This window comes from Pieris rapae, chromosome 10 (assembly GCF_905147795.1).
Source record: "Pieris rapae chromosome 10, ilPieRapa1.1, whole genome shotgun sequence".
Taxonomy (NCBI): Eukaryota; Metazoa; Arthropoda; class Insecta; order Lepidoptera; family Pieridae; genus Pieris; species Pieris rapae.
The window spans coordinates 10,388,016-10,409,269 of record NC_059518.1 but is presented as its reverse complement, the minus strand read 5'-3'; the positions used below and the strand labels follow the sequence as shown (position 1 = coordinate 10,409,269).

Here is a 21,254-nt window from a genome sequence, read left to right as displayed (position 1 = left end):
TCTTCAGGTAAGGGTAGACAATACGCCTTTGGAAGTGCTTATCTTGCTGGAATTATTTGTGAAATTAAGAGATGCAAATACTACCCAGTTAAATTGGGTACTCCAGATGTATTGTAGAGCAAGTAACTTTGATAGTGCGCTATGTTCCGCCATCTGGACTAGTGGAAAGATTTGTTAAGTTCTTGGACATGGAAGGCTCCTTAACAACCCGCTCAATGTTTATTAGATTTCATAAGTGAGACTGGAATTGATATCACAGATTGTCGTGGGCAGCAACATGAATGGGAGATACTCGTACATCGGCTTAGAAGTCGAATTAAGGACAGAAATAAGTACGCCGAATATTGGACATTCATTAGAATAAGTTGCTAAATGCGCTGTAGTTAAGTAATGCATCTGTACTTTTCATGGATTTTACTCAGAACCTCTATACATTTTTTCCGCTTCTACCTATCGATGGGGTCATCTTACGAACGTACATAAAGATTTTACTTTACTTACGTTATCGGACACTAGGTGGTTAGTACTCGCTGATGCTTCGATGCCTGCCTTTTATGTGTTATATAGGTGTTTATTGTCATAATTTATAACGTACTGGTAGTCTCGGCCAAGCGTTGCTGTGGCTGAGGTTTTTGTTATATTACATAGTAAGCTATTCAAGGGAAACGGTAGGAGGAATTGTATGAAACGTTGGCACTTTTAAACAGCGCCATCTGTTAGAATTGTATCAAATAATAAACAAATAAACTGCAATAAAATAAAATAGCGACTATAATTTGAGATTTAAACTATCCTATCTCTCAAGTTGGATCGAACTGCACATGGTGTGCGAATTTTATTATAATCGGTTAAGTGGTTTAGGAGTCCATTGAGGACAAACATTGTGACACGAGATTTATATATATTAAGATTGTCAGCTTTAACTAAATGTATAAAATCATATCAAAAGATCTGATAATATCAAATCCTTAAAGTATTTACTGACCGTAAGATTATATAGTATGTTAAACAGCATGATCTTACGAAGATTATTTGAAGAATAGCCTAGGTAGCGAATTAGTGCAGTTCGCAGAGCTGCTGAAAACAGATGTGGGTACTGGTAATGACAGCGAGAATCGGGAGCCTCTCAAACAGCAATTTTATAAAACTTTTCGTGTTTTCCAAACATAGAAATTGCCTTGCGCATTTGTATCTCCTGAACACTAACTGTAGTGGTGAACGTTCCTTTCAAGCATTAAAACGAATTAAAATGAATTTAGGAACACGTATCTCACTTCGTTGTATAAAGAGCATGATTTGCTTAAATAAGTCTATATTGAATGTGTACGTAATATCTCTAAATTTTCCATATTGAATCCATAATACTTTATTTGTAACAGTTTTGTTTTTTTTAATACCCTAACATTGAGAGCCCAAAGCAAACCAAGGGCCCCTTGGCAGAATTTTTTACAGCCCCCGGGCTAGCTTAACCAGGCACTGAGAAGTAGACGTAGCTTATAAATAGTATATTTTTCTAAATAATTTTTAGATGCCACCGAATGGCGCAGATATTGCAGAATGAACCGCTTATTAAAGTTGAAAAGACTGTTACCATCGAGAAGACCGAGAAATCGGAACACATTGAAGAGGACAATGACGCCACAGACTGTGATTGCCAGGAACTGGGGTTGAGAGCAGGTATGTACCAATACACCCAAAATCAATCATGAGGTTTGTTTTTGTCTTATATAAATGCCTATTTTAATATTTTCCATACCGATTTACGTTCAGGGTATTATAATGTATAAGTATTATTCATTATGTGACTTGGTAAACTGTATAACGTCGTTGGCCGTAGATCTTTTTGAGTTTATCAAAAGGCAGGTTGCGCTTGTAATGATAAAAAATGAAAACATTCCAAAACGTAATTATAAAAATATCTTCTCTAAAATTATAAAGATAATCTCATGTATGTACATATGATTAATAATGACTTATGCTCTCTGGTTTGCAGATTTCTGAATCTGTTTCGTTGTTTTATTAATAGACAAGTAGTTGACGACTCTTAAAAGAAACACAGACTTCCTCTTCCTCATTTGCATCAATACAATATAAAAGGATTTCTTTATACAGATTCTAAATCTTGAATATTCACTTTAATGTTTTGTATCTGATATTTTAGTAATGACCTTGATGTCGCGACGTTGCAAATGGCTCGTATACCGGTTCTAAGTGTATCGAAGTAAATTATTATAATGAATAATGGAGATTCGAAATCAGTGATAATATATTGAAAGCAAGTGTGATTGCCGTTTATTTCTCACCCACTTCCTCCAACTTAAAGGGTACGTACGCGTACATACGAAATGTATACCGACAGACACAAAGTCAGAGTCAAGGTCACTAGTTAAATACTGATAATGTTATTCAAACTAATTACTTAATTGTTTGTCAGTCTTTGAAGTTGCATATTTATTTTATGTGAATTAGTGATAAATTGAACAAAATAAATCTTTTTGTCTCACAAAATATGATAACTTCCATAACACCAGTATCAAAAATGTATTACAAGAATAAGGAACTAAGTCATATTATGGTACGGTGGCTGATTTTAAGTCAGTTATAATTTTTTGTAACGTTAAATGTGTCAGATATATATTTAATAAATATATTTACACATGAAATAAAGTTTTTAGACAAAATGCTTTATTTTTACTATTTACCATAACAAACTCCGAACTGCAGAAAATATTGAAAATACTGATACTATTGATTTTTTTTTTTTGTTCTTAAGTAGGACGAGAAACGAGTAAGCCTGCGCTTTCCAATGTTCCAAGTGTTATAGAACTGAAATATTTGGCATTTATACAAGACTAGCGACCCGCCCCGGCTTCGCACGGGTGCAATGCTGATACTAAATACACTACAGAAAATATGTGAACGTTGTATATAAAAATGTGGGTTATCCATAAGAGATAGACATATACCATCAAGGACTTTTCTGTAGACCTTTTCAATGTATACAATACTTAGTACATTATTTTGATAAAACTCGTAGGGTTCAGCCTGCGTTTGCAATGTAAGCGGAAAAAATGTAATTATTTACGACATCACATTAGAAACCTCAAAAATAGCAGTACTTCTCCACTGTTTAATGGATGTTATTATACATATAAACCTTCCTCTTGAATAACTCTATCTATTAAAAAAACCGCATCAAAATCCGTTGCGTAGTTTCAAAGATTTAAGCATACAAAGGGACATAGGGACAGAGAAAGCGACTTTGTTTTATAATATGTAGTGAGATACATTATCTAAGAGATTTGAGAATTTGATTAGTGTTAAATAAAGGGCGAGTTGAAAATATTCCACAGAACGTTGGACCCATATGAAGCATACTACTGCTGACTTACCACTCTGATCATAAAACCCTATAGGGGGTCAATCCCCTTGCATGAGGATATGTATCGACCATATTTAATAGTTTTACGTCTGAACAAAGTTCAATGAAAAAAATAAAAATAATGTGCAACAATTTATACATAAATATAATATTTTGTATTTATGTTTCGTAAATTAATGTAATATATTATTTTTTTTAAAGGTGATGCACTGTTCGCAAGTATTGTGGTGGCCCCTTTAGTTGTAGGAGTATGGCGTAGTTCATTGGGCATCATGGAACTACACTCCAAGATGTTTCCGTACGCCCAAAACTTCATTCTTGGAATTATAATACACTGCTGTTTTTCGATTGCAAAGTAAGAATTTAGTATTTATTTCGCTGAGGTTTTTTTATGACGCATATAAAAGAGCTTAAGTACATCTTTGTAACAATTGTGACCTGTAAAAGAAAACAAAAAAACTTTCACTTCCAAATATTACCAGCGCTTTCTTTTGTTTAAGTTCACATATTGATTTGGACAAATCGTTAAATTGATTTTATGTCTTATAATAATATAATGGAGACGAAAGTTTGAAAGCGCCTTTAATGAAATACATGTTGAGTGAAATTGTTATTTACCTAAACGATTTATATCGTATATTTGATTTTTCAGAACTCGCCTATTTTCCCGATCTGTTGACGCATGGGGTAAAGGAAAAGCAGGCCGGTGGCTAAGAGAACGAGTAGTATCTCGCTTTTATACATGTATATTTATTATGTCCAACGCTATGCACTGGAGAGGTGGTTGGGGCCTTATGGATACTATGGTCGCTGCTATTTTACCCAATGATGAGGATCCTCATAGGTAAAAAATATTCTAAAATATTTATTTGTAAGGAAACTATATACATACATATATACACAATGAATAACTCTACTTTTAATAATAATAAATAAACGACACAAAACTACATTAAAAAAAATACTGAACTAAACTTAATGCTGCCAGATTTTCGTGTTTTGGGATAATTGTACCTTGAAGGAAGAAAGCAACAGTCATCGGTTTTGTCTGTAAATTCGTTTTATATAAAACGCATACTGCACTATGATCCAATACTCATGGATAGTCGACCCTTGATTGCTTTCCCGGTTTTTATTATTTAATGTTTTCAAATAATAATTGATCGCTTATAATATTCAATAATTTATTTATATAATACTAATAAAGCAACTTTAACGCCATACTGTTAAAAACTTACATATCGAATGTTTGGTACTTTTTATTATAATCTAGGTACGCTTGTTATTGTTATATCCGTTTCTTTGTGTTTTGCAGTGTGGAATCCTTTTGGATAAAAGCTTACCATGTGGATCAGTTGTTAGATTCCCCATCAATTTCTCCCCAGAAGACTGAACTATGTCGTCAGCCCCTTGCTTTTGTGATCTTCCCATGATTGTTTATCCATGAAGTTACTTCGGCGGTCGATCTTTTATTAATCAAGCCGATTGCTCATATTAATACGTTTTTGTGACCAATCTATATGCCTATATTTTATAATTTCGAGAAAAACTACGAAGTGTTTATCTAATAGAAGGTCGCCCTGTCATCCCTCTAGCGATTTTCACTCGATCTCCTCTTTTTTCAAGCTTTACCAATAACTAGAGCTTTTAAAATATACCAACCACGAATATTATTATGAGAAGGGGTTATGTTTTAAGATATTATTTTTAACAAGTTAATTTATATTTCACAGACCAGCGTTGATAGCGACGTATTTGATAGTATGCCTCGTGTTAATCCTAGTTCTTCGCTCCACACGAAACCTCCTAGCGCCTCCTTATCTCGTAATCACCGATGGAAAACAACCAACTTACATATTTACTACAAGATTTCAGAAGGTAATTTCATTTGTGATCCTCACTTTGACATGATGTCTATCAAAGCTCAGATAGCGTCGCTTATACAAAACAGGTCGTATTTTATCTTAAATTTACTCATACTGAAATATTACATTGGTATTTAAAAGCATATCTATCTTCATCTTTAACTTAATCTATAATCGATCTAAGTATTTACAAAAAAAAGTTAATAGATACGCTATCTGCTATTTTACTTGAAGACAAAATAATATTTTTTATAATTAAATATGTATGTTGTATAACAATGATTAGGGAGTTAAATCTAAAAACTATTTATTTAATAGATTTTTTGTTACAGAGCAGTAAGGAAACAGCTCTGTACATACTGGACTGTGTGTTTTCTGTGACTGTGGTTGGGTCACTGGTGGTGTTCGTGTGGCGAGGTCTGTGGGCTTTGATTGACATTTACCTGTATCCAGATGATCCTGTCAAATCTTTCTGCACGTCACTTGTAAGTGTAGGCTTAGCTTCGGAAATTGATTTTTTTAATTGGGTTTTACGTAAATAGGTAAAGTTACGTAAACTAAATGTCTATTTTATATGTTTAGAAACCTCTTATATAGCAAACAGTAATATTTTTTGTTTAATATTAAGGTAATTCGCATTCATTTCGTTTAATATCTGACTAAAAATCAAAATCTTATCAAACGTTTAAATAAACTCAACGTCTATATAAATATTAAATAGTCTACATGGCTGACGCACAAACCGTGCAGGCCAAGAAAGGGGAAAAAAAAATTAAATAGTCGGTTTTTAGTGCGTTACGGATAAACAAAGGGGGTTCTTACGGGGGTACGTATTATATAATTACGAATTTATCATCTTATTAATAGTAGGACTTGATACCTCGCGGGTTTAATTTCCGCATCTTTAATATAAACATTACATCCCGTTTTTTGGACTTAATCTTAATTACCTTAACGTCCATTTCCTTGCCACGTATTCCTTTTATACACGATGTCAATTTTACTCCGTAGTATCTAAACTGAATTGCCAGTTTCATTGTTTCTAATGACTCCACATTTCTTCTACGTAGTACCTCAGGATTTCAAGCATTGACCGTTTGCGCAGTACTGGAAATCTGACTTTCTATTGTCGTAGTTTGGTTACTAACTGTCAAATCGCCAGCCACTTTGCTTACCAACGCCGATTTCCTGTTTTCTTTTTTACTGAGATGTGTGTAGGTCTTGCTACCCTTTTTTATATACTTACAAATAACTTCGGCATATGCTAACTTATCTTATTTTTGTTTTGTATTTATACCATAACAGGCACAGGTATATTCACGGTCCTGATGTGATACTGCGATGTTCTACACCCTTTTTTTCTTGAAGTTTGAGATAAATAATTTGAGTTCCTTTTACTCCGTTAGTGTGGACAGACTTCTTGGTTTTTACTTCCTGCATATGTTTAAGTGCCTTTGCTTAGTTATACAAATGTTTTAGAACCTCAAATTAAAATCCTGGAATTCCGATGGTAAAATAAAATCGTATTCTGGTCTCTCAAACGCCTCGTCTGCTACTTTCAGTCGGGCCCCTCTTTTTTGTTTACGATTTTTTAATCCGAAGATATTTGAATCGGAGATGTATCCCTTTCTTTGCCACAACCTAAGCAACTTCGTCTAGACATTTTGAAATTATCAAATTTAAGCTGAGAAAACGCGTGCGTGTATGGTGGTAGGACTAAAAAAAACTATTTTTTTTAAAAAAGGAATTTATTCTTCAGCTAAAGTGTATCAAAATAGCGTCTTGGATCGAAACCACTAAGCAACACACTTTAAAAAAATTGACCGTGGACTTTCTAGCAGGATTCTGCACCTGGTAACAAGGCACGAACTACCCAAAACTGGCTGAGAACTAAATAATTGTACTGTTTTTGGTTAAAAACTAAAATCTCGCAATCACTGCAAGCCTAAGCTATAATAAAGATAATAGAAAAATATTATTTTGCAGTATTGGCTAAAATTAAGACTAATTTAAAGTTTAAAAACTTTTTACCAAGATTATGCTATTGATATAAATTTTACGATTTTGCGAGAAACATGTGTAAACGACAATAAAAAAAAATATAAACGACTCGTAATATAGTATATTATATCAATATTATTTTTTGTCCACAGATAGTAGGTTACTCTGTGGTAGTTGTGACGTTTTCGCTGCAGTTGCCGATGCAGCGGGTGCTCGCAAGACTTCAGGGAGCCCCAAGGCTGTTGATCGCTGATGTTTACCACTTACTTTCCTTCGCTTCCACGGTGAATGTATGGCGAGGGGTTTGGGGATTGCTGGATATTTATTTTTTGCCAGGTTCGTTTATACAATATAGATTTTTCATATGGCATTTATTGAGACTGGAATGTTCGACCATCGGCAACTATATTGAATTTAAAATATCCCAAGCTCCACAGTTGATATATTCTGAATATGAAGCCATTGATTATTCAAAATTTTACAAATTATTCAAGACCTATAATTTAGATGTTGCAACACTTGATTATTTTTACTAGAAGACACGATTACCTTAATGTATGGAAAGGATTACTTATTCTACCTCAGAAAGACTGGATAAATGGAGATGATAATAGTGCAATTAATTATAGAAACCAATTATGGGCTGAACTGAAAAAAGATCCTACAAATATAGTTGTTCAAGCACAATATGCTAATACAAGAGACAAGGTCAACTAAAAATAAATACTTCTCCAACGAAATTGTTAAACACGCTAAAAACCCAAAAATGTGGAGTCTTATAAATAAATTGGCTAGTAATTAATTAAACAAAGATTGCACACCTTCAAAACTTATAATAGACACCAAAGAGACAACTCAAGCAACCGATATTTGTGCAGCTTTTAATGCATACTTATCTACCATAGAGCTAAAAGCAGCTAATGAAATACCAACACAGTTTCACACTTATTTTAACACTAGCACTTCCTCAAAGTATTAACGCTGAATTATCTAACATAGTCCATGCACAACACTTGAAATAACCAATATAATAAAAACACTAGATACAAGATGCAGTACTGGAATAGATGGAAACAATACTAAAATTAATACTTTTCTAACATATGTTTATAGCACCTGTATCTTAATTTAAAAAATTGAATAACTCTCTCCATAGTAGCTTATCATTAAAAAAATCAATTACACAACTACACGCAATACTCGTTGAGCGAGTTTGCATATCTTGCCGAAGCCGTGTACAAATTATTTGAAGAAGTCTATTAGGTATGTGGGTGTGCAATTATTTAAACAATTACTACAATTAATATTGGTGTATTGGACAAATTAAAAGGCAGTAAAGACGCATGTTAGAGTGAACACAGTTGACTAAAATTGAGACGGCTAATGACGACGTGTATTTCGCTCGTATAAATATATAAAAAGAGAAAAAAGTTCTTTAAACATAGATTTTAATGGCGTGTGATTAGATTGTTATTTAAAAACTTTTTGATTAAATTTATATATTAAACTATGTAATTGTTATTTTATGAGGATATCTTCTAGATCATTATTTTAACAAACTTTATTATTTCAGATTCGCCTCACATAAGCAACTGGTCTTGCCAAATCGTAAGTCTGGTGTTGCTGATGCTCTTAAATTGTTCCAATTCAATCCTTGTGAGAGGAGTTTATATTGACGCAGAGGAACCGGCTGGCGAATGCATTATCTTCCCCTGTCATTACCTCCGACTCTTCATACACAAGGAAAAACCAAAACGGCATAAAGCGTTGGACTTAACGAAAAAAATGGAAGAAGCAAGTGTGCCTTTACAGACACCAGAAGAAAAAGTATAGACCATGAATGTGGTCGTTGTGGTAATGGGTCTTGGAATATTGCCAGAATGAAAATAGTATTAAACAGTACCGTATTCTGTGATAAAGTACTATAATTTAAAGCCTGAGAGACTGTAATAATCTAATTATATTATTTTCATAATGTCTGTCGCACCAGCAACCTCATTATTTTATTGTAGTTCGCTATCTATGCATTTATTTAGTAGTTCTGAACTATAATTGTATATATATAGTAAACACGAAAATCCTAACAATTTATACATATGTATATATATGCTATGATTAAAGCAATCATATTTGTAATAATTTCATAAAGAAGCGGTAATGTTGGGCAAATTAGATGGATTTATTAAGTGGGTCGTAAATGCATATATTCGTATTAACAAAAAATGTCGTAAGAATCAACAAAATGGTTTTCCACTAATACATATTTTATTCAGCATACAATGTGAGAGTGCTGTCTTATTTTGTCCTACTTTTATATACTCAATGTTAAGCTTCAGGTGATCAAATCTAAGTCAAACTTCGAGATCATTCCATTTGTATTGTATAAATTTAGCAAGAGGCTTTTATGTACATACAATATTTTTAACAACAAATAAACCATTTCTCAATAGTGAGTTTATTAATCACGCCTTTTTACGTCAAGTATATGTCTAGAACGGTAAGTTAACATCGAAAATGTTTAGAAAATATTTCTATTCTTAATTATCTTCCGCATCTTCAGGGCTCATAGCTTTATGCTAATACCTTGAATTTTATCTTGAGTTCTTGGAAATACATGAAAGTTACAGAGTGCCAGGTCAGGTCGGGTCATCTGTTTGGCAGATGACACATTATCTCGACACCTGCGTGTTAAGCTAAGGATACTTATGTTGGAAGATTTACACTGAGGACTATTGATTACAGATTTTATGCTTTCAGCGCTCAAAAGGCAAAGAACAAGGTAAGGAATTTATCGACAAATTAATTCAGCCCAAAGAAAATGGTATTACTGGTTAACTGTCATTGTGGTTAAAAAAATCATTTGCTATCTAAAGCTTTGGTCTGGTGATCATGACGCACTACGCTGCGGTATGCGCCACAACGCAGCGTCACGACGCTGCATTTAGCGTCCCTGCGGAGAGGTGGTCAGTTGATTTTGCCGCAGCTACCAATTCGTCGGCGTCCATGCGTCCATGCGTCCATGCGTCGGGTAGTCTCTCTCCCTAAAATATGGCGAGTGACCAAAGCTTAAGTAACCGATATGCGATGTGATTTTTTTTTTCGCGAACACTAACATGTGTGAAAATATCTAAAGTATACTTTTTGTTACATTATTAATTAATTAATAAATAATATTTAAATTAACTTGTTTTATTTAATTTCTAAACAATATCCGATTTACTTCTAAATGAACACTGGAATAGGACCTTTCAATTTAAATTTAATTCAAAATTCATCGGTGCAACTCTGGTATTGTAATAACATACTTAGACTTAACAGATTATTGGTAGCTAGAAGAAGACGTATTTTAATTTTGATAAACGGAGAAATTGTGCAAGATAAGATTTTAATACATAATATAATAATTTAATACAAAACAATACAATGATTTACAATTACTATGAAAATAAATACATATTAATCTCCTTCCTGCTCAGCTTCCCGTAAGGTTCGATATAAACTATATCCAAACTGCTTGAAGTCGTGTCACGCATGAGTAAATGAGTGAATAGTCGGAATGGTCGCGATGTGTTTACGCTACGAGATTCACAATTAAAATTAAACATTATTAAAATGTATAATGACTTTTTTTATAGAACAAGGGGCGAACGGACAGGAGGCTCACCTGATGTTAAGTGAAACCGTCGCCTATGGACACTCAATGCCAGAGGGCTCGCAAGTGCGTTGCTGGCCTGTTAAGAATTGGTACGCTCTTTTCTTGAAGGACCCTAAGTCGATTTGGTCCGGAAATACTTCAGTGGGCAACTGGTTCCACAAAGTGGTGGTGCGCGGCAAACACTGCCTTGAAAAACGCGCAGTTGGGGAACGGCGGTCGTCGAGGTGATATAGGCTTCAGAGATAGCCTATAATAAGCACATTAAGAACATCTTAATTTACATAATATTAAATAAATATTTTAAAATTAAAATACACACTAGTTATAAATCACAGGCCAGGTAGATTGTCGTATCGGTCGTAGTAGTCTGAATTATATGAAGTAGCCATTTAAAAATAGAAATTAGAAAATAAGCGAATTATTTGAAAAGTATGTCCACTATAATTAATTATAGAGGATATTTAACTCTCGATGTTGGCCTCACCAGAATCTGTATAATTTTTGATTTACAGTTTCAGGGTGATAAAATATATTATTTTAATTGAATTCAAAAAAATTACTCGCAATAAGCATTTTGACACTTTTTCTAATAAACCCAATTTAAAATTCTCAAGAGTAGAAAAAGCAATACTCACAATAAAACTTTTACGCAAACAAAGGATTTGTTTTTTATTTAATCAGGCTTTAGATTATTGCGGCTATAGAATCAGATTTTTTGCTAATTTTGTACTTACTTTTTCTGGTATCTTTCAAGGTTATCTCAGTTGTAATAGCGTATTAGAATGTTTATTTTTGTAAACAAACAAACTAGATATTAGCTATCCGCCTTGTTTAATTAGCGATGAGTAACTAGCGTAACTTATTGTTTTTCTCGGATCAGTTTTTTTGAAGTCAATCAATAAATACTCAGATTGCTGCTTTAGATAACTGAAAACATGTATAAATAAACTAAATAACGGCCGCAGACAAATCTAATACATATTCTTTTGTCAACTTTTAATTTTTATTGGTTTTTTTAATTTTATCTGCATTTTAAACAACATTATTTTTAAGTGAGCTGCGGTTGATATTTAACCTTCCCGGCGAATATTGTAATAATAAGTACTGAAATAAACTACTATAATTTTAAAAAAATATTAAAGTTCAACCATTGAAAATTTACATTATATTTAACATTTACTTAACAACAGCGGACAGCGTTGTAATGTTGTGATTAGTTCGTATTTAAATCGATTAAAGAAGTTTTATACAAGAGTGCAGTACTCGCTTTAATTTGCGAGAATATAACTTTATAAATTAATGGCGCGTCCACCTATTTATATACTAAGAGGTTTAATTCCTTGGCGATATAAATTATACATAAAAAATTTAATTCAAACTAGTGTCATACAATTAGATAAAAAATTATAGTCTTTCTACCCGAAACAATTATTAGTAGGTACTCGTAGAATCTTCAATTACACGTTTGCTTCATCAACTATGTGACTCCGTTACATAATTTACTTTAATTTATTTTTAATAGATGATAAGAATAATTAGATGATTAATAATACGTTTTTTTAAACCTACACTTTTTAAAACAGCATTAGCAGTGCAGCGTAACAAGTCGATAGCTGTGACAATTTTGTAGTAATTGTTGTATGATTATACGTTATTATTGCTTTTGGTATTTTCCTTGTTTCAAGCAATAATCGTTCTGAACATTAAGACACAGTTCCCGATTCCGTATTAATTATCAATCCTTACATCTTGTTACGATAAGGCCTAGTTGCCGATTTTGTAGTAAGAATTCATCGTAATAGATAATTAGATTGAAGGAGTTTTGTTGTCTCCACGTGTTTCATAGACAATTGTATTTATTAATTCTGCACATGTGTGAAATAAGAAATATAAAAATAAGGACCAAAGGACCAGTGGTGGTAACAGATTAATTTAATATGGCCTTAAGACATTCTTATGTGACCAGAAAATATTAAGTTTTTTTGTTTCATATTAATATAAGTTAATATGCCCTTGGGCGCAAGAGAGAAGAATAAATCAGAGAGAAATTTGCTCCAGCTGTGCTTTAATTCTATTTTCCATGGACGCATTCTACTGGTGTGGTGATAGGAAACATCATAAAGAGACCAGCCTATTTGAGAATCAAAAAGGCAGAGAGGCACCGAAAGCCGATCACCAGCTTGTCCTGAATACTAATGTTGGAGTGCTAAACCTATTTTGAATTATATTCTCCCTCAGGATAAATCTTTTCAGCCCTTACTATTCACTCCACAAAGAGGGTAATGTCTCATTTAATAAGAATATTTTTATTATTTAAACATTAAACTTGGATTTAGAGTAAAAATTTAACTTTCTGAGAAGGAAATTATGCTGCAATAAGGTAGTTTAATCTTATATTGTAATGTCACAATCGGCGCATTATTTAAGATTAAGTGTGTAATTATCATAATCAACACGCGTTATATAAAAAGTATGTAGCTGGTATTAAGTATATGATATCTAATTATGTAATACGACTTGCTTTTTGTTCAGAAGAGGTAACGTGAACTGTCAAATCTTTTGTTGTTTTAAATCTTGTTTTGTTTGGATTGTATGAAACTAAGGTAAGTAAAACCCGATATATCATTAAACAAGAACATGAAAAATATAATGAAAACTATCCGCAGAATAAATAAACAGATTTATTTGTGGCAGATGCAGCCAAACACAGATGTAACCTGTTTTTTTACTACTAACACTTAAATCAATATTGTATTCAATTGCGTTATATTGTATAGGCAGAATGTATTATGTAGATTATGCGACCTTAAAAAAAGAAAGAGCTCTCAATTCGTTTACAGATATTTCGGAGTCATAATTAACACTACGTTAAGTTTTAAGCGTCAATCGACTCATTCATAAAAGCATTTAATAATTCTGTCATATCTAAGAGTCACCAAAGACATGTTTTTTTACTGTAAAATATCGTACATTTCTTCATATATATACAGATTTATTAGCCCTAAAAATGTAAATATTAATCAATCCTTAGTTTCACCTGAACTTAAAGGCTAATTTAGTATACCTAATACGTTTAAATATCCTGTAACGACTTTCATAACAAAGGCTTACTAATAACAGTTAATCGTTTCGTCAGGTTAGAATTCAGTTTTATAATCTAACTAGATTTAAATGATGATCTCAATAGTTGTTCATAGTTCTTCATTTATAACATCTACGTTTTATAATATGAGTAATAACAAAGGTGTGTACTTTCTACAATATAAGGTTTATTGTTATATGTGTCTTAAGCCGTTATTACATTAATCGCCACTTTCTTTATTTAATACCATAAAGTTTCCTGTTTACTTTTAACATAAACGATTCATTTAGAAACGAACTTTATTAAAATAATTGAATATTGTAATTATTATATCATAATATATTTTTATAATCAACCTTAAAATGGTATGTCAAATATTGTTCTCTTGTTCAAATCAAAGTATTGAGTTTGTGTTCTGGGCACAAACAATACAAATACCCATAACGGGAGTTGAAAACGTCACTGCATGCACATTCTCGACACCAGGTCACGACCAATGAACCATTATAATTACTGACAATCAAGAATCTATTCAAACAAGATACTTTATTATTTTATTATAACATATTAAAGTATTTTGCATATTTTATAATAGCTGTGGACTGAGGCAAGTCAACTTTTTGAAATGACATCTGCTTTTTGGACCTGCTCTGTTCTTGTAAAAACTTATGTGGAAGTCCCACAGCGCTGCCTTCAAGTAATGAATCGCGAAGCGAGATACAAAAAATATATTACATATATTCATAACTATAAACATAACAGTCATCAAGTGGCGCGCAAAATCCTTTCAGCCTATTTTTAATGAGGTGAAAATGCGCACACGCAGGCCCGCGCCAAAGATGTCGAGCTTAACGCGGGGTCTGTGGGGCTGGGTATACACTCAAATCCCTTTGCTTTTCAGAGGGTTAGCGAGACCCCACCCACTTAAAAGTCACCAGGCATTCTACCCAAAAAATCGTTTAAACCTAAGCACCTGTATATAACAGGTTTACAAAAAGTATAATTATCGTTACAATAAAACTCCACATGTCATCATAAAATTTACACTTGGTTACTTGAATGAATTCAGAAACAAATCCTTGTAATGCCTTTAGCCTTTTAGCAGAACTCAAATATACATACCAGCTACGATAATTTAATTTGGATCTAAACTTTATGTTTATGTAGAATTGAGCAAATGCGCTAACACGATATATGATGGTAATAAATTGCATTTCATTTACACGGATTAAATTATAAATATCGTTTTTACGCTGTACCTTACCATTTGTTAGGGGTTACATTTATTTAATGAAATCTCGAAGCGAGCGCCCTTCAGTGACTCGAAGGCTTCCTAGCACTACGCAAGGTTGCTTTTGAATAATCCGCGATCAACTTTTCGATTTGTGCCTATCCACTAGGGATCACAGATTTTAATAAACACTTGGGACTGGATTTTTTAAGTTTTACTTAGGTATACATCAAGTAAGTTATTTTTTATATTTTATCGGTTAGACAAATTTATTTAAAATGATTATTAAGTAGCCGGCAAAAATACAAGCTGTGTAGTCCCAAAAAAATTAAGTTTTTGGTTGAGATATAATTCGAAAATAAAATTATAAGATTTCGTAATATAAATTTCATGTGAATATTTCATAGACTATTTTTATATGCATAGATAGGGGTGTCATGTCTTATTTTATAGTATATTTGAACCTTAAATACCGAAATTGTATTGAAACTAGTATTAATTTTAATTATTTTACTCATTAACAACACTTTTGTGCATAATAAATATATAATAATACATAAATACACGATATCTCAAGAAAAATGTCCTCTGTATAAAAAAATACTTCGAAACTACACTACAACATATTAAATTCTTTTTGATAATAGCTTGAATAATATACACTAATGGTACTTATGGCGTAATGTACTGAAAATACAGCCAAAATATGGAATACATAATACATTGTACCTCAAAAAGGTTCAAAGATTTACAAAAGGGCACAAACAAACAAAATGTATTCAATACATTTAACTAAGTGGTACCTAATTTGGCTGTATTGTGTGATGGTGTAAAAGTGAGGGTATGTACATTATGGTTTGTATATATATTGCTAGGCCCATAATAAAGATTTATCATAAATTTCCTTATTACAGGAAAATTTTCTAAATCCGAGTCCATCAAGGCAAGTTCTGTCGATTACCTTTATATCTATTAACTATGATAATTAATGATGGCTTATTAGTCTATAATGTCATCTCAAAAGTACTAATTACGATATCTAAGTGATCAATTATGTAATTTAACAACGTCCATCGTTATTACAAAATGTAATCTATGGCGAAATTATAACACCATTGACTCGTGTCTAGGATACTATTATTATATTAAATGATATATGTTTTTATTACACGTTAATAATAGAAATATGCTAAAATAAAAAGAAATATACTAAATAGTGGTCTCAAGAGATGAACAAATCACTGATTCAAAGCAAAAATTGCTCGCGAAGAAAATAATATTATACAACTTAGTATACGTTATATTATTTATGTAAAATACAGGCAAATAACTTAGGTTTGTAGACCTTATTTTCTCAAAAAAAAAAGTCAAGTTCAATATTAACACACAATCACAAATCGTTCATGCAACAAACCCAAAAGTAAAATAAAAAGAAACCAAGGAAAGATACACGAATAAAAACCTATAAAAATAAGTAAATGATATTAAAAGGAATTCAAATTAGCAAATTCATTATATTCGTACTTCTTGTAATTTGTCCATTTTAAATAAAGATACTGCTTTCTTAATAATAATAATTTACTTGCAAGAATATGGTACACGATTGTTATGGTGGTACAAACAAATGTTCGCATATTCTGATATTTGTGGCCTGCGAACAGGAATTTTACATAAATGTTGCATAAAAATATTAAATTCTTATATTATTTTATCACATTTTTTAAGTATACTTTAAATTATTAAATTAATATTATTAATAGAATAATATTTTTTCCCAAAAGTAGTAATTTTATCGATGTATAAAAACTCTAGTAGAAAGATCGTTTACCTTAGTCATTGACGTTTACAACTAAAAACCCTTAAATAATTGATTTAATAGTAATTGTTTCATAGACGCAGAATACCGATTGATTTGATTAATATAGAGATATTAATCAAATCAATATAATAGAGTTACCAAATAAACAACCCAAAGCGAATATATTTTCTTTAGAAACCCAGTAAATTAAATTATTAGGTCATAGTAATTTTCCATCAAAATCCAATCCCTGACTTTCACGAACTATAATTTAACATCGATGCAACAAAACATTTTCCTTGTGATGTTTATCGATTTAATAACTAGATTCATTTTCCTTAAACCATATAATGTTATGTATGAACCAAACCAGTTGAAGAAGACATTATGATTTAATCAATAGTGCTATTTAACAAACATGCTAAATATAAAGTAAAGAAAAGTAAATATGCCTAAAGTAAGAATATATTTAGTCCCTATCAATACTCTATGTTGTTTCAATACTAAATGTTCGGGAGCATGTCCTTCGGCAAAGTTATCCTCTTAATTTTTGTAAGAGAGATTTTTGTTCTCTCTCTCTCTCTCTAGATTCAAGCGAATGCAAATTGGACCTGCTACCTATGTTTAAATCATCCTCTCATCGTATCGACCTGTCTCTCATTTTCCACTTCTTGGATATGGATGGTGTCTGAAACGATTAAGTTTCATTTTGCTTCTTTTCACTAAACCCGTCCATCTCCACTTTCGTTGTCGGTATATGGGGTAGGCATCTATTTTTAGATTCTTCTCTCTATTTCTTTATGGATGCACTCTTCGGGGGTGATAGGTATTAGTTACTCTAAATACGTTATACTACGTATACGACATAAAGTTTTTTTATTATTTCGTCGTAAATTTATATAGTTTCTTTTTCTTAATCAGCTAATGTATATGAAATTGATAAATATTATGGTGTTAAAATAATATAAACTAGCTCTTAATTAACAAAAGCAGCATCAGCGTTTAAATAATGTAACATAAACAGTGCACATTATGGACTTATTTAAAACAATAAAGTAAAATAACACCGCAAGTACACTTAACTACAAACGCACCGTGCCGCGATCGTGATTTTACACAATAGATATTACAATAATAATATATCTGCGCTAATCGTAGGATAGAGCTATATTGGTTCTAGAATATGAGTATTAATATTCAATATGGCTGTAATTTATTATGAATACTAGTTATAAGCGAAATTTAAAAAGACATTGTTTCAAAAATAACTAAGGGCCGTGCTTATCACAAACAACAGAAAATGGTTATATAGCCTTGACATTTCATAGTTTACAAAATCGATTGATGCCTCGTCCAGTACTCATTTTCGCGTCCACGTTAAAGTTAAAATAACTTACATCCGTATTTTAATTATTACACACATAATAAGAAAAAATAAAACCCTTTAAAATTTGCTTTTATAAGAAATTTAAATGTGACCCTAAAGTATTATTTTACAGGCAATGTAGGCATAACATATAAATCTTTGAGAAGAAAAAATAAAAACTTAGGTCTAAATTGCTTTAGTCGGTTTAATTTAGAGTTAAATATGCCGTGATCCGTTGTTCAACTTCAGAACTGTAGTTCCAAAGAAATACGAGTTATGGACCTTCAAGAAAAGAGGAATTGGATTCCTCAAAGGCCAGCAAGACCCGTAACGTTCCGGCAATGGATAAGCTTGAATAGTTCCTTATTAGGACCGGACTGTTCGTTACACTACTGCTCCTAAAAAGCTTTTCATCTATAAATTTTAGCGTTAGAGAACTTTACCGGTCGTAATATAATATACAATTGAGTAAAATGGTTTAAAGAAATGTCCTCTACATTTAGGAAGCACAAGAAGATTAGCATATTATACTTAAACATACCGATTGTCTACGAGAAACTGAATTTAAAAATATTGCCATATGTTTATTATCTTCAGAATTGAATAATTTAAAATATAAATACTCAACGACATAACAACACTGTAATTAAGACAAGATGATATAAAGCAGCCACTAATCACCTCGTATTTGGACTAGTAACAGTCCGCGATTTTTTTAAAGTCATGCATGATTCTAGTGAGCGTAGCAAAATACTATATTATTATGGTATATATAGTGTGGGACTGGGTATTCGGAAGCTATATCCAGGTTTCTCTCTTCCCTTGGTAAAATACTATGAGCTGGTGCGTGTTTGTATAATCACAAAAGGAATCCAACAATCAATTACACAGACTTGCACTTACCATCAACGGTGGTGTGTCACACTCGAAACATTTAAATAATTGTGGTAAATGAAATGCGGTACGGTATGCGGTCCATACTTAAGTGCGCACGCTACAGCTCCTCATCCTTGCTCCATTATGCCGGTACTACCTACCATTTTCGGTTCCGGTCAATATCAAGGAAGGATGACAAGCTGGCTAGCTTTCTTAAGAGGGTCTGGAAATTCACCTTTATGTAGTAGTTTCTTAAAGAAAGGTATAAGAAAAGATATTTAGTGAAATAATAGACTATTCCAGTATGTACTACAAATTGTGTGTAGTGTTTTCATTAAATTGATTGATTTGATTGTTCAACGCTAAGACTTGAAGGAAGTGCTAGTGTAAAGTAAAAATGAGTTGGTATTTCATTGTCTAGTTTTGGCCTTATGATAGAAAAGTATTTGTTTAACAAATATCGGTTGTTTGAGTTAACTTTTTAGAGTGTTTTGTGAGTTTAAAATGTGTGCAAACTTTGTTTGATTTGTTACTAGCCAATTTTTTTATTAGCCTCCATTATTTCAGGTTTTTAGCGTATTTAATAAATTTCTTAGATTTTTCAACTCTTGTTAAGAAAGTATGTTGTTCATTGTCACTTCCAGTGGATAATCAAGTGCTGCTATACCTTTGAATAACGTATGGGGTATTCAGAGTATATTAACTGCGAGACTTTAAATTATTTAACTTATTAATATTGCCTTTAAGCAAACATTCCAGTCCCAATAAATGACACAAGAAAAAGACTACTTCTTAAATTTAAACACACGTCGTCGATAATCAATAAATAATTTTTGATTTTCATGTTTTCAAATCGGGTGTACTTTTAATTTGCTTAATTTATGATACTATCTCCAGACATTCAAAATCGGTTATGGATATATGTTGAAACTCTAGAATCCGACGTATCTCTTAGGCCTGAGTTTCATTAGTGTAAATGTTTTTGTAATGAGTGAAAGAAATGAACCGATATAGATATTGCTTTTAAAAAATTTTGGAGTTTATCAAATTTACCTTCACTCGGATGCTCCTAGTTTAAAGGTATAAACGATAAGTGTGACTTATGTGGTTCAATTGGTTAAGGTTTTGTAGTGTCTGTGTAGAGGCGTTTCTTTGTATTTATTGCTTCAAGATTTTTTGGACACATTTTGGTAATAGCAGATATTTCAGATCTCTATTTAATAGTGTTGGCAGTATCATTTTCGGCCTCACGTTGCACTACTTCATTTCTTTAATTTTATAACAAAATAAATTTATTATGTCTTCTGGAAGTTTGGAGTTGTTACGTAATAAGAATTTAACAGTAATATTTGTTTATACTTTACGTAACCAACTTTGATTCTACCGTTTTTGGATTAAACTTACCTATACGAAATACCTTAAATAGGTAAATTGGGGTTTTATGGTGTAAACAGTTATATTTGTCTCATTTGTGTCTATCTTCAGCATATTCTTCAGTATTATGAACACTGCATAACCACGGCACAAATTTTTTGAGCGAATATACAGTACAAGTTCCTCGTATCTACTATAATATGCAACATTTATCGCTAGTCAAGTCACTTTACACCAAGTCCTATTGCTCAGATTATAAGTTTTAGTATTTCAAATCTGTTCCTATAAGCACTGTTAATATTAACATTCACATAATTATGGTTTTAATTTGAAGAAAAAGATTTTAATTTTAACCACGAAATACGATTTTAAAACTTGAATTATCACTATTCTGCTGCGCTGAATAACAATAATTTGTAAAGGAACTTCACAATTACAGCCTGATAAGCACTTTAACCTGAGTATTTTTAAAGATAACTATTTTTTTACCCCGCCACTTTCGTCCTCAAGTGAAGTATGATACGATGTCATCAAAATATAGTTGCATCCACAATCAGCATAAACAATTATTGTGCCTTCATCGTATCTGAATTTAGGGAATAAGTAGACTTAAATTTTAAATAA

At 32.0% G+C, this 21,254-nt stretch overlaps 1 protein-coding gene across 5 annotated transcripts in view; it reads left to right on the top strand.

Annotated features, from left to right (window-relative positions):
- The window catches only part of LOC110999223, a 46,340-nt gene that overhangs the window by 7,867 nt on the left and 17,219 nt on the right, over positions 1-21,254 (top strand). For 2 of the 5 annotated variants that reach the window (XM_045629707.1, XM_045629709.1), the window contains exon 2: positions 1,529-1,677. In XM_045629707.1, coding sequence (XP_045485663.1) covers positions 1,539-1,677 — 139 coding nt within the window. In that variant the 5' untranslated portion in view covers positions 1,529-1,538. Of the gene's footprint in view, positions 1-1,528; positions 1,678-3,583; positions 3,738-4,034; positions 4,227-5,115; positions 5,261-5,579; positions 5,733-7,400; positions 7,585-8,821; positions 9,294-13,381; positions 13,507-15,294; positions 15,450-21,254 lie in introns of those variants that run through there. The other 3 variants (XM_022268185.2, XM_022268181.2, XM_022268180.2) reach the window with 3 other exon arrangements.